This window comes from Neoarius graeffei, chromosome 21 (assembly GCF_027579695.1).
Source record: "Neoarius graeffei isolate fNeoGra1 chromosome 21, fNeoGra1.pri, whole genome shotgun sequence".
NCBI lineage: Eukaryota > Metazoa > Chordata > Actinopteri > Siluriformes > Ariidae > Neoarius > Neoarius graeffei.
The window spans coordinates 25171654-25197822 of record NC_083589.1 but is presented as its reverse complement, the minus strand read 5'-3'; the positions used below and the strand labels follow the sequence as shown (position 1 = coordinate 25197822).

Here is a 26169-nt window from a genome sequence, read left to right as displayed (position 1 = left end):
GCCTCATTTTTGTTCATTAAGTGCTTCTGTCTAAATGACCTGGATGGCTCAACACAATTACATGGATCATCTGCAAATGCTCATATCTCTCCCAAAACAGTTTATCCATGTGTTAAAACTAAATATCCTTCTCAAATAAATAGTCAATACCCCCAAAATGCATTGTCCCTTTGGCATCGTGTAAGCACTGCAAGTCAAAATGCTTAGACAGTTTGTCAGAGGTCTAGCTAAAGGAATACTATTATATATAAAACTGGAGAAATAGGGTTTTACAGTGACAGCAGCCTCCAAAGTTTGACACCACACACAGTGCACTCATTTCACCAAAGAAATTGTTTATTCACACAATTTTCACACAAACAAAATTGCATGCATTACTGCATTACGAACAGAGAGTATAGGTATACAGTAAAAGGAAAATATGCATTTACCTCCTGCATGTGATGTCATGCGTCTATAGGCTATATCACAAAATATAAACATGAACCAAAAAAGGAATTGAAAAAAGCAAGTTCCACAAGTTTAACACTTGGATTAGTCGCTGTTGCTGTCTTCCCCCACCCTCTCCTGGTAGCCTTCCTCATCCTCCAGGCCATCCATCCGCTGCTCTCTGTTTGGCCACAGATTTTCATCAACATCGCACCGGATGTTCTCCCTTGCGATGCAGCGTGGAAAGAAGCGGCGTGAATGTCTTAGCCAACCCCGACACTGATCGCCTGTGATGTCATCGCAGGCAGCATCCATGGCATTGAGGAGAGACCTCTGATCCCCAATGTGGCGTTCATAAACCCTCCACCTCCAAGCAGAAAAAAATTCTTCAATGGGATTGAGGAATGGCGAGTATGGTGGTAAAAAAACATTACGCATCCTTGGATGGGTGTCGAACCACGCTCTGATGAGTGGGCCACGGTGAAAGCTGACATTGTCCCACACAATGACAAATTGTGATAGGTGGGGCGCTTCGAGTCCCCTTTCATTCTCGGGGACCAAATCCACATACAGACGATCCAGGTAGAGGAGGAGCCTCTGCGTGTTGTATGGGCCTAGGCTTGCAATATGTGTGGCCACACCATTGTCAGAAATGGCCGCACACATTGTGATATTTCCTCCTCTTTGACCCGGGACGTCTACTGTGGCCCGCTGGCCAATGATGTTACGTCCGCGCCTGCGGCACTTGGCCAGATTGAAACCTGCCTCGTCCACAAACACCAGGAGATGAGGTGTTTCTATTCCCTCCAATGCCATTATTCTCTACAAAAGAGAAACACAGGTAAAACCAAATCATGCAGATGGGTCATACACAGCAGTAATATCTTCTTCACAAAGTCAATATAACCTGCAACGGTTCCAAACCTATGCTGGCCTATGCAGAGATACTCCAGCTGGTATGTGACACAAAATGGAGAAATACTAATCACAGTTTTCTGTTACAGTTCTTAGGCAAAATTCTGTGGTCAGATACTGGATTCCAAAGGTACAGTAAAGATACGGAAAACCCCCCAAACTTTGAACCTCTGCATAGTGTATAGGTTACAATGGTGGAAAACAAATACAGTAATTGACTTACCTGCACATACTGGTACCGCAGTTCTTTTACCCTCTCTGTATTCCTGACAACATGGTCAATAATGGTGGCTCTAATTTCATCGGGGACAGTGTGATGCCTACGCACGCCTCGCCCTCTTCCCCCTACTCCACCACCACGCATACGCACCCCTCTTCCTCTTCCTCTCCTTCCTCCTCCATCTCTTCCTCTTCCCCTTCCTCCAGCTGGAAGTTGACCTTGTTGAGGTTCCTCCATATTCATTCTGCAAATAGTACTGGCACCAGGCCAAGCTCTATATATACATGTATGGCCGTAGGCACAGTCATACACAACACCTGCCAGGTAACTCCACAAACTGTTGGATTGGTCATCTGTGATGTGGGAAACTCCTCCATCGTTAGTCTAAACCTGAATTCACCTGTCACTTATTCACCTAACTGCCATGTATTTATTCCAAAAATCTTCCAAATTCTTCTGACAAAAATATATATATATATACTATATTGTATTATGTCCTTGACTAATTTTGACAATTGAGCAGACTATTCTGCATATGATGGCTTATACGATGAAATTGTTCTGACATGTTTTGGAGGGAACGACCATAACATTGAGAAGCAGCTAATTGGGATAGATTATGAACATATATTCATTTGGAAGTTGAGCTAAATGTGGGATGATTGTGTTAACTGTGGGCCACTTGTACATAACCATTTGCAAGGATGCACTAGACACCGGAGACATGTACAAAGGATTTGCAATTTGACGAAAGCAATGAGAAATGCCAATCTGTTGTGAGAAGTTGCAAGTGGGTTTGGGGATTTGTCCATGTTATTTTGAGAATGTCATCTCAGTTTCAGGAAATGAGCCAAACCAATTGAGAAAAACTGTAAAGTAACATCACACATGCAATTGTGCAGTTGTAGTGAATGTCAGCATGATTGTGATAAGCTATGACACTCATCCTACAGGACACTACACCACCGAATCACAGCCTTTCTGATATTCAGTATAACCTGCATGCTTGCTCATGGGATATTGCTTAATTGTGTACTTTAAAGTCAAATGGTATTGTCTTCTTAGGTCTTTTTAGTTCTACAGTTGACAGCATTGAGTGGATGGATGGATGGATGGGTAGCTGAGTGGATGGGTGGGTGGATGGATGAGTGGATGGGTGGATGGATGGACAGAAGGATGGATGGGTAGATGGATAGATGGATGAGTGGATGGATGGATGGATGGATGGATGGATGGATGGGTGGAAGGGTGGGTGGATGGATAGATGGATGGATAGAAGGATGGATGGCTAGATGGATGGAAGGATGGATAGAAGGATGGATGGGTAGGCAGATGGATAGACAGATGGATGGGTAGATAATGGAAGGGTGGATGGATGGAAGGATGGATGGGTAGGTGGATGGATGGAAGGATGGATGGGTAGGTGGATGGATGGAAAGATGGATAGTGGATGGGTGGGTGGATGGAAGGATGCAAGAATGAATGGATGGATGGGTAGATGTACCTTACTGATCCCCAAGGAGAAATTTCAGAAAATATCCACTGAAATAAGGGCGAGTATGGCGCATAAACTGTCTTTTTTGAAAGTGCAGGCTTTAAGGTTAACATGTCGAACCATCAACAGCATCAGAAATTGCATCACAGGTGCAGAAGCTCCACAAACATAAAGCATCATGATTTACCTGGCAGATCTGGAGTGTGAGAGGAGCCACAGCATTAGAAGTGATCATTCTACAACAATTATGTCACAACATCAGTGCGAAATGTGAAACGTGACGTAACGTTCTCCTGAAAGAATCTAATTTTATTTTGTTAAGAAATGTTGTTTGCCTAAAATATAACTCACAGACAGAATTATCTGTGACAGCTTATTTTTAACCTGACTTCATGTTCATAGTGCAAATGTGATATATTTTACATTCAGTGAATGATATATAGTATAGTGTTCCTTTTCTTTAGAAAAAAAAACTAAAAATTCAACTCATTACTGTAAAATCCAACACTGGTGTAATCTGACATTATGTTTATAAAGTTATGTGTAGTTGTATGTATCTTGCTGGTTTAGATACTAGTTTTGTGAAATTAGCTCTGCGTCAGGCCGAGCCACCTGCTACCCAAATCTGCTGCAGTGTCTGAAACGGATGTAAACCATCTGCCTCCAAATTAATGTTCCCATATTTTACACATCACTAGCAATCCTAACCACATTACAACAGTTTTAAGACACTAGTTTACCTCTCTGTGTGCATACCTTGAACAGAACAGTGTGGTGTATTTGTGAGTTGTGCGTTCTAGTTATGGACTGGTTCAGGAATAGGTCATTTTTAGGAGGACTGGAAGTCTTTGGACTTTATATGATGGGAGATATGAGTGTGTGTGAATAAAATAATTAAATTTTTTTGCGGTCCGGTTTCCATTAAATCCTGCGCTCTGATTGGCTGGCGAGCGGGTCCGTATCCTACGATACGGACCCCAGTTACAGACCCCGGTTATGGACCTCTGGCGACTCGTTCGTTCACAACAACAACAAACATAGCAGCAATTTTTGTCAACATTTATTTTTGCATTTCTCAGGAGAACAGCATTAATTTTACAGCATGGATAGCGATAACGACAGTGTTCACAATGAAAGCGAGTTTTACTACCCTGAGGAAGAAGAAATAAAAGAAAACATTTCAGGAGAAAACTAAAAACCTCTAACTGTTGCTAACGCCGGGCAAAAACATGGCTGAATCCTGAATGACTCAAATTTTGTATAAATAGGGGACTACATAGGCAGCAAAATGTTGTTTTTTCCTGCCATGGAAGTGCACTTGTATACCGAGGAGGAAGCCATTTGCATTACAGCCGTGAATGAGGATTCAAAATGGCGGCTCGGCTCGGTTTTCCCTTTCGGGCGCTCTTGTTTTCTGTTAGAATTTGGTAAAGAAAAAAATAAATATATTACTTACCAGCTTAAGGTCGGTCCGTATGGTGAAATACTGTGACCTCGGCCTTGAATACTGACCTCGGCCCAGAGGGCCTCGCTCAGTACTTTCAAGACCTCGGTCACGGTATTTCACCATACGGACCTCCCAGCTGGTAAATAACATACAGTATATATCTTGTCACTATAAAGCATTTGTGTCATATTTTATTTGTATGAGGAAGTCATGGTATGATTCCTTTGAAGGTACCAAGCAGTGTCACTACCAAGAATTATTATTTATTTATTGCTTGATTATATAATTAATATATAATTATATTGTTATATTATATGCTGTGGCTGAGTGTCACTGGTTAAAATATGAATGCAGCAGCGTGTCACATTCAGTACGGCAGCTTTTTTATGGATGACTGGAACTCTATTATTTGGATTTATAACCAAGCTGCTTAATGCATACACATTTGTTAGAAAATTCACAATGTGTGGTTCATATCCATATGATACTGCTCATCAAAAGAAACCATCCACAACTGTCGTGAAACATATTTACTGTTGATCAGAGGTGGACAAAGTACCCAACTTCATTACTTAAGTCAAAGTACAGATCCCTCTGGTTAAATGTGACTCCGATACAAGTGAAAGTTGTCCAGTCAAATTTTTACTAAAGTTAAAGTACTGAAGTTCTTCCTTTTAAAAATATTTAAGTATTAAAACTACATTTTCTGTCAACGCATTGTTGTATTATTGCCACAATGCTTACAAAACCAAATGCCTCTGAAGCAACCGACTGGATTTACAAAATGAATGCATGCTGTGCCATCATGGTGGTTTAACGTTAAGCTAGCTAGTCAGTGAAACTCCACCTGACATGCTAGCAAACTCTTTTCAAACTCAAAATCATATTGGGTAGCTAACACTACTAGAAAAGAACGATTTCTACATTCTGTTTATTTGGCAAGATGATGCTAAAACATTTCTGAAAGTACTTCAGGTAAGTTAACATTATTCATGTTAGTGTAACTCCATTTTTACATGATAACTAACAGTGTCCAAGTTAACTAGCTATGTGTTAACGTTAGCCGTGGATAAGACAATGGCAACTTGGTGAGTAAATCCATAGAAAGTCATTTGACTAACCAGACTGTGTAGCTATTGCAACGTTATTGCTAGCTCTAAAAGCACAGACAGCCTCATTGCAAGCTTCCTCTTGGAATAAAACGTTTATATACCTCAATATGCTTCTGCAGGTTGGATGGTGAGTTTTTGTAGGCCGTGATGTGGTTCGTTTTAGGCAAACAAAGCAAACATTTGAAATGAAACAACTCTTTATTCCTTTCAGAAAACTGAAACATGGGTTTTAGCTACAAGAGTGAAACCGTAATTGGAGCCATCACGGTGGTGTAGTAGTTAGCACTGTCGCCTCACAGCAAGAAGGTCCGGGTTCGAGCCCCGTGGCCGACGAGGGCCTTTCTGTGCGGAGTTTGCATGTTCTCCCCGTGTCCGCGTGGGTTTCCTCCAGGTGCTCCGGTTTCCCCCAAAGACATGCAGGTTAGGTTAACTGGTGACTCTAAATTGACCGTAGGTGTGAATGGTTGTCTGTGTCTATGTGTCAGCCCTGCAATGATCTGGTGACTTGTCCAGGGTGTACCCCGCCTTTCGCCCGTAGTCAGCTGGGATAGGCTCCAGCTTGCCTGCGACCCTGTAGAAGGATAAGTGGCTACAGATAATTGCTAGGTGGATGGATGGGTTTTAGCTATAGAACCATGGGGGCATGCATTCCCCAGAAGAACCACCTCCTTCCATTTCGCCATCAACTGATCGTGTTAAATAATGCTGTTGAGAAATCACTAAACTTGATTTTATACAGTCTATGGACATGACCTGACCCTAGTGATTACTGATAGACTGTCTCAGTGTCACCTGCAAAAAAAAAAAAAACAATCACATTTTAGAAAAGAAAAAACCTCTACTTTCAAAGTTGCTTCATAGTAACGAGTAACGAGGAGCTTGATAGAAATGTAGTGGAGTGAAAAGTACGATATTTGTCTTTCAAATGTAGTGAAGTTAAAGTCATAAGTTTCCAAAAAAATTAATACTCAAGTAAAATACAGATACTCAAAAAGTGTACTTAAGTACAGTACTCAAGTAAATGTACTTCGTTACTGTCCACCTTTGCTGTTGATCAACTGACTTTTTTAATAAATCTGGGTATCAGTGCACAGACCTGATTGGAAAAAGTCCAGGAAAAGCTGTTTCCAATGTTCTACCATCCAGTTTTTCTGAACCTGTGCCCACTGTGACTTCAGATTCCTGTTCTTGGCTGACAGGAGTGGAACCTGATGTTGGAGCACATCCACGGTTCGATATCCATTCTGAGATGCGTGTCTGCTCAACATGGTTGTAAAGAGTGGCTATTTCAGTTACCATAGCCTTCCTGTCAAACATGTTTGGCCATTCTCTGTCATCAAGAAGGTGTTTCCGCCCACTACACCTTTTTTTTTTTTTTTTGTTCCTCCCCCAGAGAATTCTGTATAAACTCTAGAGACTGTTGTGTGTGACAATTTCAGATGGTCAGTCTCTAAAAGAAAAAAAAATACTTTTTTTTTTACTATATCCTTCCTGACCAAAAAGCTCGAACCAATCTGTCCATTTTCCCCTGACCTCTCTTGTCAACAAGGTGTTTGTTTCCAACCACAGAACTGTCGGTCGCTCACTCAGTGTTTTTCGTTTTTTTGCACCATTCTGTGTCAACTCTAGAGACTGTTGTGTGCGAAAACCCCAGGAGATCAGCAATTTCTGAAAAATCTGGGGATTACAGTCATTCTGAATGGCATGTGATTTTGAAGAGACTTTTGCTAGGTCAAAGTTCACCAAGACAAATTTGGCATGAAGGGAAAGTAACTGCTACCAGAAGCAAATGCATCTTTTTCACGGCACACATTCTTCCCCCGGGCGGCACGGTGGTGTAGTGGTTAGCGCTGTCGCCTCACAGCAAGAAGGTCCTGGGTTCGAGCCACGTGGCCGGCGAGGGCCTTTCTGTGCGGAGTTTGCATGTTCTGCCCGTGTCCGCGTGGGTTTCCTCCGGGTGCTCCGGTTTCCCCCACAGTCCAAAGACATGCAGGTTAGGTTAACTGGTGACTCTAAATTGACCGTAGGTGTGAATGTGAGTATGAATGGTCGTCTGTGTCTATGTGTCAGCCCTGTGATGACCTGGCGACTTGTCCAGGGTGTACCCCGCCTTTCGCCCGTAGTCAGCTGGGATAGGCTCCAGCTTGCCTGCGACCCTGTAGAACAGGATAAAGCGGCTACAGATAATGAGATGAGATGAGATGAGACATTCTTCCCCCATCAGTGAATTGGGTTTCCATATTTTACCTTTGTTCACCTTTGGCTTCAATGCTACCATGTCTGAAGATGCAGAAAGGCGTAGTTTTTAGCTGTCTCCTGTACTGCCATAGCAAGGGGTCAAAAATTTTAAATGCTCTTGCTAGATTGTACTTCTGATGTTGCCTCAGAAGCAACAAAATACAAGATATAGCTAATGCCTCTGAGCTGTCGCTATACCGCACTCCAAACATGAGACATTTTCTGTATTGGTTCTGTATTGGTAGTCGCACTTGGGATTGTCTTATTTTTGGCATTGGTCTCGCTAAATGTGGTCTTGGTCAAAATTTGTAATAAATAAATAAACCTTTTCTTTTTCAGATTCACAAAGTTTGACAAGAAGTAATTCCTAATTCTGAAAAACATAGCCTAAGGATCGGCACAATGTATGAAAGAAGCCAAAAAGTAAGGACTTGGCCTCAAAAAGGATTTGTCGATCTTGACTCAGTTGTGCTTTCATTTGGACTTCATTTTGACCTGACTTTGACCCCATTATGACTATGTCTTGCCTTGATCTTGGCTCATTCTGGTCTTGGACCTGACTCGAGCCCTAGCTTTCACTGATCATAACCAGTGTGCAACTTTTCACTGTATTAGACAATATGTGACATGACAGTGTCTGTGAACCAGGGCTGTCCTGGCGATGGAGGAAAAAGAGAAAGACGCTGAGAGACATGAAGACCCATGTTTCATTTCTTCTCATGACAATATATAAATTTTTTTTATCTGTCATCTTTATTTAGTGCACAGCAAGAGGGACAGTGTGGTATTCCATCTCACACTGATCATTATATTACAATATGTGACCATTTTTATTAGAAAAAAAAAAACTGGCCTGAAACATGCTAGCATGTAACCATGGCTACTTCTGCTCTAATTATACTGTACAGTACACATTATCTATCTGATGATTCATTTGAGATATTAAGGCAGTCATGTACTGTATATTATTCAGAATTAAAGGTATTTTTAAAATGTGTCTCAGACTTCCCAGAATCCTCTGCGCCAAGTAGCACCATTATCGATGCTAGCAATATTCCAAAAACAATCCGCAACAATTTGGCGACATCCTAGGCCATAGAGCTTAGATTGTAACAAGAAATTGAAGATACAATATTTTGTCCAAGTATCCATATTTTAAATTCTCATTTTCACATGATTATTCTGTTGTAATGGAGCCGAACCGGCCTCAGCCGCCTCGTGCTCGGCTGTGAAGGAAAGAAACGATAAGGCATAGTTTGTTCAAATCTTTCATGACATGTATGGCATGTAGACGAAGGAAAAAGATCGAGATGGCATTCGAAGGGATCACTGACAGTGAATTTGGGAGGATTTGCTGCACAGATGCCCCTTTTCCACCAAAGCAGTTCCAGGGCTGGTTCGGGGCCAGTGCTTAGTTTGGAACCGGGTTTTCTGTTTTCACTGACAAAGAACTGGCTCTGGGGCCAGAAAAACCGGTTCCAGGCTATCACCAACTCTCTGCTGGGCCAGAGGAAAGAACCGCTTACGTCAGCGGGGGGGCGGAGTTGTTAAGACCAACAACAATAACAAGACCGCGAAAGATCGCCATTTTTTAGCGACGAGAAGCAGCAGCTGTACAAATGCGAAGTCATCCATTATTATTGTTGTTGTTGCTGCTGCTGCTTCTTCCGTGTTGTTTTTGCTTTGATATTCACGCCAAGGTTTATGTAAACATAGCGATGTAACTGACGTATACAGCGACGTAACTGATGTATACAGCGACGTAACTGACGTGGCTCCGCTTAGCACCGCGAGCTATGGAAAAGCAAACTGGTTCTCAGCTGGCTCGCAAGTTGAACGAGTTGTGAACCAGCACCAGCACTGGCCCCGAACCAGCCCTGGAACTGATTTGGTGGAAAAGGGGTAAGAGAGACCTAGCAGAGTAGCAGCTGAAAACAAAAACAACAAATTGGATGTCTGGGAAGGGTGAGCCGGCCCCTTTAAGAACGAACAAGGACGGAGTTTAGAGGAAAGAGTAGCGCTGGATAAACAAGTCCATGTGGGTTGTAACATGAAAGCGATAAGAACAGAAAGGCTCTTTGAGAAAGGAACTTAAAAAAAACACGGGCTGCTTCAAGGCCCATCTTTACAGCTTCACTCCATTCCAGAGGAAAAAAAACAACAACAACAAAACAAAAAAAAAACACATGTCCATGTTTAAGATATAATCTTCAGAATAAACATGTTCCAAGATGTTTGGAGAAATATTTCCGATTCCAAAAATGTCACATGAAGACTTTACGATGAGGGATGATAGTGGACGATGATTTCTTTGATGACCGTATCGAAAGGGCCAACGTGCAGCATACAGTGAATGCAATCTGTCACTCTGATAACTGCTGACGTTTCACTGAATCATTATAGCCTGGAGGACAAATATACGCGGGGAGGGTTTGGAGCATAAAAAAAAAAAACATTCCTGTACAGTACAAGCTATGGCACAGGACACTATGGAAAATCTCTGTGCGTCAGCTTGTTTTTCACTTGACAACAGAGCACTGTGTACAGAGAGCACGCTGGGTAGCTTGAGCAACTCACGGAAACGCGTACTCTGATGCTGCTGCTGATCGGATGTGTAGTACGCTGTGTGTTTATCATTCTGGATTGAAATTGTCATTCTACTCAAACTGTGCTTTGTACACTTGTCTAATCTTCTTGTTGTATGGTTTACATGCCGGTAGTACTCCTGGTTTTTTGTTTGTTTGTTTGTTTGTTTCTTTGATGCTCCATCATGGTTCTGGAGACATATTTCATACCAGCATCTTATTCATGGGATGTTAATAAAAAGTAGTTGGATTTGAATAATAGTTTCTTTTATCCATCCAGAACAGCATAACTTTCTCTTTTCTTTAAAAAAAAATGCTTTTGATTCTTGGCAAAGCCAATCAAACACATCACCCTCCCATTGGCCAGCTCTCTAGGCGCTTGTGATTTATTTACTCCCCCCCCCCCCCCCCCCCCCCATTTCCTTTAGCCACTTTTCCAACCTCTCATAACATCGTCTTTCCCTAGCTGCTGATCTTGGTGAGCATCTTGTTGATGGCCTGCTTGACGTGAGTGGTGGAGCTACGGCGCCTGCTTTTGCCCTGGACAGCACGGCGACGACGAACCTCACGGCACAACTCATGGAAGGCCTCGGCCACGGTGCCTGCAGTGCCTGCTGTGCCTGCAGTGCCTGCGCACGCCGAGCACTCGTAGAAAGCACATGCCATGTCGGCAGCCAGCCGTTCGCCCTCCTCCGTAGCCACTTGACGCGCATGGTCCAGGTCGGCCTTGTTGCCCACTAGCACCAGTGGCACATGCCGTGGCTTCCGAACCTCCTCGAGCAGGCTGCGCAGTGGACCCACATCCTCAAAACTGCTGCGATCAGTGATGTCATAGACCAGCACGAATCCATCACCCCAACGCATGTGACCCTCCTTCTGCAGCAAGTCTTCCTGCATGAACGGAAATACAAGCATGAAAACAAGTAACTCCTATATTCTTTCATCAAAAGCCCTGGAGAGAACCATGGTAGCTTCAGGACAAGTACTGAAAGACCTACTGTATATGCTTTCATGGATAAGAAAATGGGCAGTTGGGACAGAACCCCATCATATACAGTACTGTGCAAAAGTCTTCGGCACCCTATTTTTTTTTTTATACAAACTTTGTTGTAGATTTCTATTTTATGACTTCTATATTATTGAGTCAAAACATTACAAAAACATTTTAGAGTCCAAACGTTCGTTTTCCAGCACAAAATTTAATGTGACAGAAAAAAAGGTTGTATCTGAGCAGCATATTACACAAGAGAGCACTTTTCAGATTAAAAAAGAAAGCATAATGAAGGCTGCTGGGTTTTGGTGCAAAATGAAGAAGCGCGTGTGACAGTCAAAGTGTCCAGAAGAACTGGGGCTGGTTCTGTAAGATGCTCAGTAAAACCTACAGATCATTTCCGCATAAAACTGCACTCACTGGACCTCAGACTACCATTTAATTATTTTTTTTAAGCAAAGGGTCGTCTCACACCAAATATTGACTTTGTTTCATTTATTATGGCTTACTGATTACTGTTTATAGTATTTTTTTAATCTTGAAACATTTCATTTCATTATTTTTAAGCCATTGTTTTTACACATGCCTAATACTTTTGCACTTACAGTACTGTATATTAGCCAATCAACAAAGGTTTATCTTCATAAAGTCCTGATTTATAACTCCATACTTTTTAAATTCGACTGAAATACTAATCACGCCTATTGAGTAACCGATTTAGAAATCTTGCTGTTTCTGAAAATGATAATCCACTGATTTGCTTTCCTTTCACTGCACCATTTAGTTTCGCAGAGTTATTATTGTGGGCGGCACGGTGGTGTAGTGGTTAGTACTGTCGCCTCACAGCAAGAAGGTCCTGGGTTCGATGCCGGCGAGGGCCTTTCTGTGTGGAGTTTGCATGCTCTCCCCGTGTCCGGGTGCTCCGGTTTCCCCCACAGTCCAAAATACATGCAGGTTAGGCTAATTGGTGGCTCTAAATTGACTGTAGATGTGAATGTGAGTGTGAATGGTTGTCTGTGTCTATGTGTCAGCCCTGTGATGACCTGACAACTTGTCCAGGGTGTACCCCGCCCTTTCGACCATAGTCAGCTGGGATAGGCTCCAGCTCGCCTACGACCCTGTAGGATAGGATAAGCAGCTACAGATAATGGATGGAGTTATTATTGTATCTAGTGGTCAAACTGGGAACTGCAACAAGTGCTAATAGAGGCACTTTGGGGCAGAAATGACGCTGCCCCAAGCTCAGGGGAGCAGCAACATGGAGGACAATTAATGACAGGGTGGCCATGGTTGTGGTTTTTTTTTGTTTGTTTGTTTGTTTGTTTGTTTGTTTTTTAAGTCAAATTGGACTAGTTCAAAATACTTTTGGCTGCAAGGATCTTGTTTTATAGCAAATAATTAGAATGACATCTACTGCATTTTGGGACAGCACTGTGGTCTAGTGGTTAGCGCTGTCGCCTCACAGCAAGGTCCTGGGTTTGAGCCCAGCGAGGGCCTTTCTGTGTGGAGTTTGTATGTTCTCCCCGTGTCTGCGTGGGTTTCCTCCGGGTGCTCCGGTTTCCCCCAAAGACATGCAGGTTAGGCTAATTGGTGGTCCAAATTGACCGTAGGTGTGAATGTGAATGGTTGTTTGTCTCTGTGTCAGCCCTGTGATGACCTGGCAACTTGTCCATGGTGTACCCCGCCTCTCATCCAAAGTCAGCTGGGATAGGCTCCAGTTCACCTGCGACCCTATAGAACAGGATAAGCGGCTACAGATGATGGATGGATGGATCTACTGCATTTCTACAAACAAAGTATAAGTGCAGACAGTGTGTGAACTGTTTCTATTGTGAGACACTGTATACTGGAAATATTGGGAGAGGGAAACCAGGAATATGAAGCAGATATATCCGTACATCAGAAATGCTGTGTGCACCACAGTCACCTTATTTCCCACACAGACGCTGAGAAAAAGAAAGACAATGTGTTTACATTCTCCAATGCCAAATTTTGTGGGCTAGTTTCAGGTTCTTTCAGGATAGGAAACTCACCTGCTGTGTCTAACATAACTGAACAAATGTCTATCTAAAACCACTCAAAATAATCTGCTCGTGGGCATATTGGATGACCGACCATACAGTGGGACAAAAAAGTATTTAGTCAGTCATCAAGTGTGCAAGTTCTCCCACTTAAAAAGATGAGAGAGGCTTGTAAATTTCATCATAGGTACACTTCAACTATGAGAGACAAAATGGGGGGAAAGAATCCAGGAAATCACATTGTAGGATTTTTAATGAATTAATTGGTAAATTCCTCGGTAAAATAAGTATTTGGTCACCTAGAAACAAGCAAGATTTCTGGCTTTCACAGACCTGTAATTTCTTCTTTAAGAGGCTCCTCTGTCCTCCACTCGTTACCTGTATTAATGGCACCTGTTTGAACTCGTTATCAGTATAAAAGACACCTGTCCACAACCTCAAACAGTCACACTCCAAACTCCACTATGGCCAAGACCAAAGAGCTGTCAAAGGACACCAGAAACAAAACTGTAGACCTGCACCAGGCTGGGAAGACTGAATCTGCAATAGGTAAGCAGCTTGGTGTGAAGAAATCAACTGTGGGAGCAATTATTAGAAAATGGAAGACATACAAGACCACTGATAATCTCCCTCGATCTGGGGCTCCACGCAAGATCTCACCCCGTGGGGTCAAAATGATCACAAGAACGGTGAGCAAAAATCCCAGAACCACACGGGGGTACCTAGTGAATGACCTGCAGAGAGCTGGGACCAAAGTAACAAAGGCTACCATCAGTAACACACTACGCCACCAGGGACTCAAATCCTGCAGTGCCAGACGTGTCCCCCTGCTTAAGCCAGTACATGTCCAGGCCCGTCTGAAGTTTGCTAGAGAGCATTTAGATGATCCAGAAGAGGACTGGGAGAATGTCATATGGTCAGATGAAACCAAAATAGAACTTTTTGGTAAAAACTCAACTTGCCATGTTTGGAGGAGAAAGAATGCTGAGAGTTGCATCCAAAGAACACCATACCTACTGTGAAGCATGGGGGTGGAAACATCATGCTTTGGGGCTGTTTTTCTGCAAAGGGACCAGGACGACTGATCCGTGTAAAGGAAAGAATGAATGGGGCCATGTATCGTGAGATTTTGAGTGAAAACCTCCTTCCATCAGCAAGGGCATTGAAGATGAAATGTGTCTGGGTCTTTCAGCATGACAATGATCCCAAACACACCGCCTGGGCAACGAAGGAGTGGCTTCGTAAGAAGCATTTCAAGATCCTGGGGTGGCCTAGCCAGTCTCCAGATCTCAACCCCATAGAAAATCTTTGGAGGGAGTTGAAAGTCCGTGTTGCCCAGCGACAGCCCCAAAACATCACTGCTCTAGAGGAGATCTGCATGGAGGAATGGGCCAAAATACCAGCAACAGTGTGTGAAAACCTTGTGAAGACTTGCAGGAAACATTTGACCTCCATCATTGCCAACAAAGGGTATATAACAAAGTATTGAGATGAACTTTTGTTATTGACCAAATACTTTTTTTCCACCATAATTTGCAAATAAATTCTTTAAAAGTCAGACAGTGTGATTTCCTGGATTCTTCCCCCCATTCTGTCTCTCATAGTTGAAGTGTACCTATGATGAAAATTACAGGCCTCTCTCATCTTTTTAAGTGGGAGAACTTGCACAATTGGTGACTGACTAAATACTTTTTTGCCCCACTGTATGTTGTGGTCTCTCAACTCTCCATTCCTGTGTTACTCTAAAAATTCCCTCGACTGTAGCTGATATACTGTAAGTCAAGCATGAGTCAGGTGACGTAGTGAGGTTATTTCCTTATTAATGTTGTCCTGCCCCACCAAAATCGATGACCATGACCCCCTCATGCTCTGGAATGAACTATTATGATTGCAGAGTCCTCAGGGAAAAGCAAGCCATGCCTTGCCTACTTTTCTCTATGGGTTTGTTTTATTTTTAAAAAATAACATCATATTGTACTTTTTTATGCCTTTAGAGTTACAGTTAAAGTGTAACTTCAGCCGCAGCTCTGAGCCTCGCACAGTGTTGCACAATGTTGCAGAATGTCTATGAAACAAATGACTCCCTGTAATCACTTATTTATAGCAAATATAAAAAACCTCTCATTTGTTCTCTCTCTCTCTCAAAACCAATACAACGAAAGTGCAGCTTTTCATGTTGATAAAATGAAAAGAAAAAAAAAATCAGGAAGACTTTCAACACCACGGAACCCTTAACTGAATTTAAATTACTAGAGACTCCTTCCATGTGTTAAACATCTCCTTACACTATATTTAACAGCTATTCCACAAAATCGAGTCATATATGAGCTGATAGCCGACTAGCCGTGTAGCACTGAGTTGGCTTTAAGCCGTGTACGACGAGATTGAGTGGAATAACTTTTATTCTATCCACATTCACTGGATTTTGAGAAACAGAGTACTTTTTTTTTTTTGCAAATTTGATAAATAAAAACTTTATACAAAACGTCCAACAAAATCATTTCCGCTTAGAATGTAAACAAACCGGCGAAATGACGAGCAATTTGTGAAAAGTGCAATAATTATAATAATAATAATTCTTGAAAAATAAAAAAAAGATACGTTCTTACCATCACATACTTTTATTCCATATTTTGTTGCGCCTTTAAGGCTTTGTTTTCGAGTAGAGTTTTTATTTCATCCTCGGTTGGTTCAGCAACACGCTCCGCCATTTTGTTTTTCTCTACTCACGGTATATTAGCTGATATCCTAGTAGTAGCCAATCAGAGCGCGTGATTGCTCATATCCAGTAAATGTAGTTAGAATGATAACTATTATACACTTTCTTTTTTCAAATTTTCCAAGTTCCTTTGAGTCAGAACTGTGCTTTTCTAGAAAACTAATCAACACTTTGTAACCAATCAGATTTGAGCCTTCAACAGCACTGTGGTAACAGTTACTATAATGCTGTGTTCACACTTATACCGGTACAAAAGTGGTATAACTGTATTGATACAAAGTATACCGGTACAGTTTAGTGCATCTGTCCACACTAGCGAGAAATGTTTGGTTTTCTTTCACGGAAGTTGAAATGCGCGTGCGCGAAATGTTTCCGTGGTTACCGAGTAACTTCCTTCCGAGAATATGGCGGATGAAACAACGTGCGTGTGCTTTTTGTTGTCAATGTACAGTCTGTATTTCTGGTGGTCATTTATTCAGTCGAATCGTATAAAACGCGCGAGGCAGTTGAGAAAGAAACAAAGAAAACGAATCTCCCTTTCTCCCCCCTCACTTTCTCCCTCTTTCCTTCTCTTCCCCTCCCTTTCTCTCCCTTTTCCCCTCTTCCTCCTTTCTTCCTCCCTCTTTCCCCCTCCCTCCCCCTCTCCCTTTCTCCCCCCTTTCTTTGCTCCATGTAGCTCCACGGTCGTTTTGAGCCATTTTGACGTTTTATTTACAGCTGGAAAGCACGGGCGTATTGTATTGTATGAATAACCCAGAAGAAGTAGGAATGGTTCATTGCGCTTGCGCATTATATTTGTATCGATACAGAGCCGCTTCATCTGTCCACACTACAGCGAAGCGCTACAGTACCGATACTGTACCGGTACGAAACCCATACATTTGTGAGTTTCGTACCGATACAGTTATACCGCTACAGTACCGGTATAGTTGCTAGTGTGGACAGGTGTTGTGGTACGAAAGTAGTTTCGTATCGGTACAAAATCCCTAGAGTGAACAGAGTAAGAATTGTAATGCCTTTTCCTCAGTAAATATATATGCTTTATATGCTTTATATAATGAATGTTATGAATGTGTTTGAACTAGAGCTCGATAATAATTCAGATCCATTTTGGATAAATTCAGTTTTATTATCCCAACTTATTGAGCGGTCAATACAGTACTGCATTTTATTACTTAACTGAATACAAAATTGCCACAAATAGTGCCACTGTACTGATTAATGATAAGTAGCTGATCAACTAAAAATTGTAATAATACTGGCTGGTGTTGAGTGGTATATCAGATATATTCCATTCAGCTAGCATGATACTGAACGAGTCGAAGACGAGTATATCTGATATACCATGAAAAAAGCCATTATTATTATTATTATTATTATTATTATTATACTCTCTCTTTTCCAGTTTTTCGATGTGCATTAGTATGTTTTTCTCTTGTAAACAGAGGGGAACCTTCAGGACCTTTGAGGCCTTCAGAGAAGCCCAAACATATCAGCATTTCAAAAGTTATGTTTAATTTCTTTCATTTTTTTCATAATTTCATTGTAATAATTCTCTTCTAATTCTAATCTGGCCTCATTTTCTATCAAATGTGCTTCAGAAATGAAAGGGTTACTGTCCTGAAAACATTAAAATCGAGTTATCCAATGAGATTATTTGTTGGTCATCTCTAGGCTGAGAAGAGTTTAGAGCTGCTCACTCATTGGTTAGGACTTCATTGCCGGGACAGAAGGCCATGGCAGTGTATGTTTATGTAGGAAGTGACAGATGAATTAACCAAACAGATTTTGATTTATAGTGGGCGGGACCAAAAATGTATCACCCTCGACTTTCTCGAAGGCCAACGTGAGCTTAACCTCGAGTCGGCACCGTCAGCACAGCAGTGAAGTCACCTTCCAGCCGGTGTAGTGTTCATCAGTAGTGTTAGCAAATGCTAATAAAGCAGTCAAGTCAGTGCTATCGAGAGCAAGTAGCACAGGCTACCAACCGAGAAACTAAGATTTCTATCTCCAGACTCTTCTTCCACGCAGCTGGTTATAGTATTTTTCACTCAGACTTAAGTATTCATTTCCCTCTGTAATTTACTGAGTTACTTTTAAAATCAGCATCGACAGCTACACACAACAGAGCAACCTGGCAGCGTGACGCTAATCCTTTGTTGATTTTTTGGTGTCTGTCTAAGTATTGTCTGAGCTCAAGTCCTAGCTCTAATAGTAACGGTTCACCACTGCTTTTAAATATGCATGAAGAATATCTAATGAAGTTTTGGTAGCCTTTTGGATGTTCAATGCATCTTTCTCTTCCCCAGCGAACAAAGAAATGCTTGTGTGCATGCACAGCAGAAATCTCTCATTGAATAATCACATCAGCTCCGACGTGACGTCATGTTGTCTTGACAACGATGCAATATCGTAAACCATATTCAACGCTCAACCTCCATTGGGCAGAGCGACATAATACACATAGGATAAGCGATATGCTAACAATATTGCATGTTATCAAACCAAATGAATGAAACCTGCTAGAATTATATATGTTTTAAAGTAAAATGAAAAAGGGTTTACCTGTCCAGCTGTGTCCAGAATCTCCATGCTGACCATCTCATCGTCAATATTGGCTTGATGTCTGTATGTAGACTCTTAAGAAAGAAAGAAAGAAAGAAAGAAAGAAAGAAAGAAAGAAAGAAAGAAAACACATGAGCAAAGGATTTGCAAAGAAAATAGTGGAATAATCATGTTATTCTGTTCTGACTTGTGTGGGACCCCATTCCCCTAAGAGACACACTGTGACCTTTTTAAGTCTGAGCTCAAACCAACAACCTCTCAAACACACACACACACACACACACACACACACACACACACACACACACACACACACACACACAGAGAGTAATAAAAAGTCACTTGTGTAAACACTCAAGAGAGACAAACCGAGTGCTCTATAATCCATTAACGATGGCTTCCAGTGCAGTGCGTCTCTACTAATCCTACTACACACAATCATTTCTTTCGATCAGCAACATTTCCAGCATGCGACTCGTCTCTGAAGAGCACTGAAATGAGTCCAATCTCGGCACGTGTTTGTGACTCCACCATCTCCACCATATTTGCTCATCTGAAACGCTTCATTCTTCAGCCCAGATGTGCTGTGGGATATAAACTCGCCCTGGGCTGTGTGTGAAACATGTTCACTGCTGTGCTTCTGGTTTGATTTTCCCCATGAGGCACGGAGGCACGTGATGGACCATCCGAGCACCTATTAACACCCTGCGTTTAGATACGTACACACACTCGACCGCTCAATCAGCGGTGTATGTGTGTGGGAGGCTTAATGTCCTGGATACACCAAAACAAAACGGCAGAGTGATTGCTTGTGCATGTTTCTTTATAGCAGAATCCAAAACCTTATAATTTTCCTGGCAGCAAGTCATTTATTTTTACATGCCCCGAGGCTCGGATGTTTCTCCAACGTTCTCACTGTGCTTCAGGAGACCTGCTGGCCTGAAAAAAAAAAAAACGCACGCAAATCAAAACCCTCACCACACTTTTCAGCTTTAAAAGCTAACTACGGTGAAATTCCTCAAACTATTTTGTGCTGTGCTCGTAATTAAAATAAATAAGTATATTCAATTATGTAAAACTATGCAGGCATTGAGAGGACATTTACATTGACTTACATTCCTCTATCACATGGACTCACATGGCTTTCATTGACCTAAAGTGCAGCTGTCCATCACAGAGACAATGCAATGCTTGTTAAAAGTAATTCGAGCTTCAAAGGGATTGTCAGCTGAGATGCATAGCTAGCAACGTTCCTGACCCAGGAAGTAGTATTTTTTATTGACGACACAAGTCGGGTAATGTTTTTATTCCATAAAAAATGACTCGCATGCCATTTATCATGCTCTTGTGTTTTACAAGCCTTGTTTTCAACCACCAGTACTGCCCAGAGCACCAGCAGTTATCACTGTGTAGAACTTAATGCATCTTCAAAATGTGCCAGAGCTGAAACAAAAAGATAAAGATGGGTACTTTGAGAGATTGGCAGCTCTTTCTCTCTCATTCACTGGACCATGAAGGTCCAGCTACGCCAAATTCCTTGCTTACAAAGATCCAGATAAGCATCTAACATGACCGAAAACAGGTCCATTTCAATGTTTAACCATTAGTCATTAGTTCCCAGCTATAAATAAGACACAGTAATTGTAATTAGTGATGCTTTGTTTCATAGTGCCGCTTCATGTTTGTGTCAGATTCAGAACAGATGCGAAATCTGGTTTGAACTTGAAGTGGAGAACAAATACATACTTCTCTGTCCGTTTGTTTTCAAGCATTTTGTTTTTTGACATTTGTTTCTTTTGAACAAGGCATGTCATCACTTCAGTAATAAGACCAGAAAGGATGAATTAACCACACACACACAAATAAAATCCATGAACGTCCGGGACAACTTCTTCCTTTCGTGATGACCTGAGTTCTGGTACGGTTGTGGTCAGAAGTTTACATACAGTGACATGAATGTCATCTTGGATATGAATGTCATGGCAATATTTGGGCTTTCAGTAATTTCTTTGAACTGTTCTTTTTCTGTGACAGAATGATTGTACAGCAGACATCTTTAATAAAAGAAACACTCGAATTTGGTGCACAAGTTTTAATTTTCTTTGGGTTTTCTGAAATCAACACAGGGTCAAAATTATACATACAGCACGCCTAATATTTGGGTAAAATGTCTCTTCGCAAGATTCACCTTGACCAAACATTTTTGCTTACGATGAACAAGCTTCTGGCAGAATTCTGATTGGATATTTCATGACTCGTCATGGTAGAATTGGTAGAGTTCAATTAAATTTTTTTTTTTTTTTTTTTGGCATGGATTCGACTTATAAGCACGGCCCATATATTTTCAATAGGGTTGAAGTCAGGACTTGTTTTAAGTTTAATGTTAGCCTGCTTTATCCTCCACAACCAGCTCTGATGCGTGTTTGGGTTCATTGTTCTGTTGTAGCTCCCAAGTCGTGTTCAAGTTTCTGATGGTTCATGCTGAAGAATTCTGAGGTAGTCCTCCTTCTTCATTATTCCATCCACTTTGTGCAATGAACCAGTTCCACTGGCAGCAAAACAGCCCCAGAGCATGATGATCCTGCCACCACCACCAGCTGGTACAGTGTCCCTCTGTACATGGTGGTCATTGTGGCCAAACAACTCAATCTCTGTCTCATCTGACCATACAGCTATCTTCCAGAAGACTTTTTCTTTGTCCGAGTGGTCAGCTTCAAACTTTAGTTAAGCTTGAAGGTGTCAATTTTGGAGCAGGGGGTTATTTCTTGGATAGCAGCCTCTTAGTCCATGGTGATCTGAACTGTAGACAATGATCCATCAGCTTCCAGTTCATGGCAGGGCTGTGCCATGGTGGTTCCCAGGTTATTCCTGACCATCCAAACCAATTTTCTTTCAGCTGAGGGTGACAGTTTGGGTTTTCTTGAAGCAAAGTGGCTTGGCAAAGTGACTACACCTCACAATAACTTGGATACACTTGTTTGAACTGATCTTGGAATTTGCAGTTGTTTAGAAATGGCTCCAAGAGACATTCCAGAGTTGTAATTCTCTTTCTTAGATCTGCACTGAGCTCCTTGGACTTTCCCATTTTATTGTGTGTTGGTCAATCCAATGAGTGCTGTAAACAAACCCTTTTTATGAAGGCACAGAGAAGCTACCAGCTGTGGTCAATCATGATCAATAACAGGAATTTAAGAGACCTCGGCCACGGCAAGATAAGAGACATTTTGGAAGTTTCAGCACCTCTGAATTAATAATCTAAGTGAGCGTATGCTGTACTCGAGTTGAGGGGGGATGGGGGGGATGCCATCCCCCCTGGAATAAAAAATGGTCAAAATCATCCCCCCTCTAAAACGGGCATCCCCCCTCCCTTCCCTTGAGCAATTTTATCAATAAATGTGGACATTACTTCTATTTAACATTGGAATTAGAAATGCCATTCCACGTAGCTTTGGTGAAACTGAGCATACAATAAGCTACCACGAGAGAGGGCACGCGCAAGCGAAGCGTTTGAGGAGGTGACATTCAGTTGGGGTTCCGTTATTTTTGATTTCATTCGGTGTCAGTGACAGCAGCGGATTGCAGCATCATGGCCAAGCGGAGTGGACAGCAAGACCTAAGCAAGTTCGGATTTAAGATCGCAAGAAAAAACATTTCAGGAGGTAAGCCAAGAGTTACGAATATCAGTCACACTTTCTGTGAGCCCACTATCATGCTGTAAAGTTACCGATATGGAGCCTAATTTGTGGACGGCGGATAACAACACAGCTATCATAATGAATGTTAGTTTGGAGTCTAGCCAGCTATCGATAGCTTACTCAGGTTCATGTTAGCTTTGATTTCTTGTATAAGGCCATTAATTTAATCAGCCTGGACGTTCGTTTGTTATTCTTCAGGCGACAAAAAGTGTTATTCAAGACAGGAAGGCTAAAGGGCCTTTTCCCCTTTCCAAAGATGCCTGCTTTTAACTCATTTTGCTAGCTTGTATCCAGTATGTATCAAAGTGCTGGTATGTATCGAAGCAAAGTATCAAAGTATCCAAGGCAGCTCCTTGGTAACCGTCAATGTTAAGGTGTCACGTGACCTAGATAACAGCGGGAATCAACGTTACAGAAAGAATCCGGTCATTTTTCAAAGCTCAAATCCTCGTTCAGATAATAAATAAATCAGAAATAACATTATAAGTACTTTTCTTTTCTTTCCATTAAAATAATAACCGGTATGGACATGTATAATTTGCATTACTCATAAGAATAAACACAATAATAACAAAAAGGAAAAAACAAAAAAATGCATAATGCCTCAAACATCTTTTAGGAAGTTTAGTCTGATTTACAATTTACTGTTGCTTGTTTTAGCTTATTGGTTCCCTACCTACCTCTGTATTTAACTCAATGTTCCCAATGTTCAGCTTTGAATAAAAATTCTATTGAGTTGATATGAAAAGATTCAGTTGTTCATTTACATTGCCTGCTGAGGTTTTAATAAATTATTTACCAAACGATTTAAAAGGAGCCTACCATGACTATGAAGTTACACTTCAAATCTGTCATCTGCATTTCACCCTAATATGGAGAATGTGGTCGGTATGTCAGCCAGGAGACTGACTAAATATGACGCATGACATCCACACTGTGCATGTTTTACAGTAAAATACCAGTGTATTATGTTTTTTACAACAATAAAAAGGGTACACAGTGTGTACTACACACTTTATCAGCACAAAATACTGTATGTCTGGTAAATGAACAAGGTCCACAGACCTACGTGGTGTGCAAACCCTCCTAAAAGCAAACCAGTTTCCCACCGACGGACCGACCGACGGGTCGACACGCAACTAAAAATTTCACCATCCCCCCTGGTTTGATTTTATAACTCGACCACTGAGTGTATGTAAACTTTTGTCCATGTGTTGATTTCAGAAAACCCAAAGAAACTTAAAACTTGTGCACCAAATTCGACATGTATGCTGTACAATCATTCTGCCACAGAAAAAGAACAGTTCAAAGAAATTACTGAAAGCCCAAATCCTGCCATGACATTCGTATCCAAGATGAAATTCATGTCACTGTATGTAAACTTCTGACCACGACTGTAGGTAAATACTTAAACAAGCCACAAAACAAGCCACTGCTCTTCCACATCAAGAGGAATCAGCTGAGGTGGCTCGGGCATCTTTTTCGGATGCCTCCTGGACGCCTCCCTGGGGAGGTGTTCCAGGCATGTCCCCCCGGGAGGAGGCCCCGGGGAAGACCCAGGACACGCTGGAGGGACTATGTCTCTCAGCTGGCCTGGGAACGCCTTGGTGTTCTTCCCGAGGAGCTGGCCGAGGTGTCTGGGGAAAGGGAAGTTTGGGCTTCCCTGCTTAGACTGCTGCCTCCGCGACCCGGTCCCGGATAAGCGGAAGAAGACGAGACGAGACGAGACGAGCCACAACGGAGGATCTGCTATAGACCTCATGATCCTTCATATTTAAACAAATTGAACTCAACACCACGTTCATCATGTTGTTCTTGAGATAGTCAACCACTTGTTGTTGAGATGTCATGCCTACAAGAATGGACAGGGATCAACAGATGGACTTAGGTAAAAATCATAGATAACCAAAAAAAAAAATCTCAAGTGGTGGAAAAAACCCACTTGCTGAACAATGACTATTTTTTCAGACTTTGATCAGCTCTGATATTACAGTATTTCTCAAGTGCTTGGTTCAATCTGCTGAAATACTGAGCTACTGCGCACCACCATTTGATGACTGGACTAGATGCTAGTGTACCAGCACCAATACTCTCCTAAAGAAGAACATCACAGGTCTGTGTGTGCTGCAGCAACACAGGATCAAGTTAAACTCTTAATACAGTGAAGGAATATTTATGCACCATCCCACACACATCCATCTACTCATCACACACCACTCAGACCTGAGATCGCCTGGGAGGCAGCTGCTCAAAAAAAAAAAAAAAAAACCCACACAAGTCCGAGACACTAAATAAAACATTATCTTGTGTCAAAGGAAGATCATCATTTTATTCTGTGAAATTTAATATGGCACAATAAGCAGCGTGGTTTATGCATGCGTGACTCATCTGATTTCTCATTCCTTGCTTTAGAAATGAAACTTCTTTTGCTGCATAATGAAATTATGTGCTATGGTGTTATTATTATTTTAGGTTCGATGTACAAATAGCCAGATACGGGCATTTACTGATATCACCTGAGAGCAGTTGAGGCCAATCAAATTATCCAATATCTTACTGTGATGATGCAATTCATAGTCAGACAAGCATTTTGTTTATTAAATGCTGTCAGGGTACAGGCACTTAGGGATGCAGGTGCAGGGGAAAGCGGGTGAAGCAAACTGGAAACAAAGCCAAATCGGAGGACGAGAATCATAGTCAGAGTAACGGGCAGGGGTCGGTCGATCGGTAAACAGAGCAGCATAGATGAGACAAGAAGACGAAGTCGAAGAGAACATAAACAAAGTCGAGATAACGAGAAGACAGGCAGAAAGTAAACGGCTTGGTACAACAGGAGAGAGACACTGAGCGATACTTCGCAACTGGAGTGAGTGAGAGAAGGGTTTAAGTAACAGAGCAAATTGACGAGGAAATGAGAGACAGGTGTAATTAATATGCAGGAGACGGGGCACTGAGAATCTTGGGAGTTTAGTTTAGAGTGGCCATGTTTGGAGGCTGTTTTGAGCTGGTGCGCTCAACGTTGTTACTGACAAATGCCTTTTAAAATTAAATGGTTTATTAAAGGAGAACTGAAGTTATTTTAAAACTTGCTTTATTTCTTAATTAACGTGTTATTCAATTACGTTTTCGGTTTTAGTAACCTTATATCGTGACTCGTATTGGTAACTAATTGCAATTAAATATTATACTTATCGGCCTATTCGGTTTTTAGCCGTGTTGAATGTAGTTCGTTTGGTCCACGGCAGGCGTCGCTTATCCGCACGATCTTCACGAGACTTGTGCGAGACTTCGAAACGTGAAGAAGTGTCAGCCAGGTGTCAGTGCCGCCATTTTGAAAACTGTTTTCCAAACGAAATATTGCACAAAAACGAGTTTAAATGACGATTACTGCCTACTTTTTTCAAACTTTCCTGATTTGCTATCAAAACAAACAAAACTTCCGGCTTGATTACATCAGCATTCGAAAGAGGGCGCACGCGTCTGTTGACAACATTGGCAGATGTTGGTCACTTTGATTTCCGCTGTACGTTTTACTTCCGTCCTGCGATGTCTCGCACAGGTCTCAACGAATCTCATTTACGGCCACTGCTTTGACATACGGACTGATATATTACATAGAGCAGGGGTTTTCAAAGTGTGGGAGAGTGAGCCCCCCCTCAGAGAGCAAATAAACAACAGCGCCCCGATACCACAATTTTTGTTGTTGCTATACTTAATGTTCCATTCGTATTTAAAAA

The 26169-nt window shown here is 41.8% G+C and overlaps 2 protein-coding genes across 3 annotated transcripts in view; both read right to left on the bottom strand.

Annotated features, from left to right (window-relative positions):
- Positions 1-318: 318 nt before the first annotated feature.
- Positions 319-1729, bottom strand: LOC132870053 (uncharacterized). The gene is made up of 2 exons (XM_060903597.1): positions 1568-1729; positions 319-1251 (listed from the first exon to the last, which is right to left on the bottom strand). The coding sequence occupies exons 1-2, from the start codon at positions 1706-1708 to the stop codon at positions 535-537; spliced, it is 858 nt and encodes a 285-aa protein (XP_060759580.1). The 5' UTR covers positions 1709-1729; the 3' UTR covers positions 319-534.
- Positions 1730-10861: 9132 nt separating this feature from the next.
- Positions 10862-26169, bottom strand: part of rerg (RAS-like, estrogen-regulated, growth inhibitor) — a 136539-nt gene continuing 121231 nt past the window's right edge. For both annotated transcript variants that reach the window (XM_060902877.1, XM_060902879.1), the window contains exons 4-5: positions 18738-18811; positions 10862-11332 (exon numbers count right to left, since the gene is read on the bottom strand). In XM_060902877.1, coding sequence (XP_060758860.1) covers positions 10904-11332; positions 18738-18811 — 503 coding nt within the window. In that variant the 3' untranslated portion in view covers positions 10862-10903. The remainder of the gene's footprint in view (positions 11333-18737; positions 18812-26169) is intronic.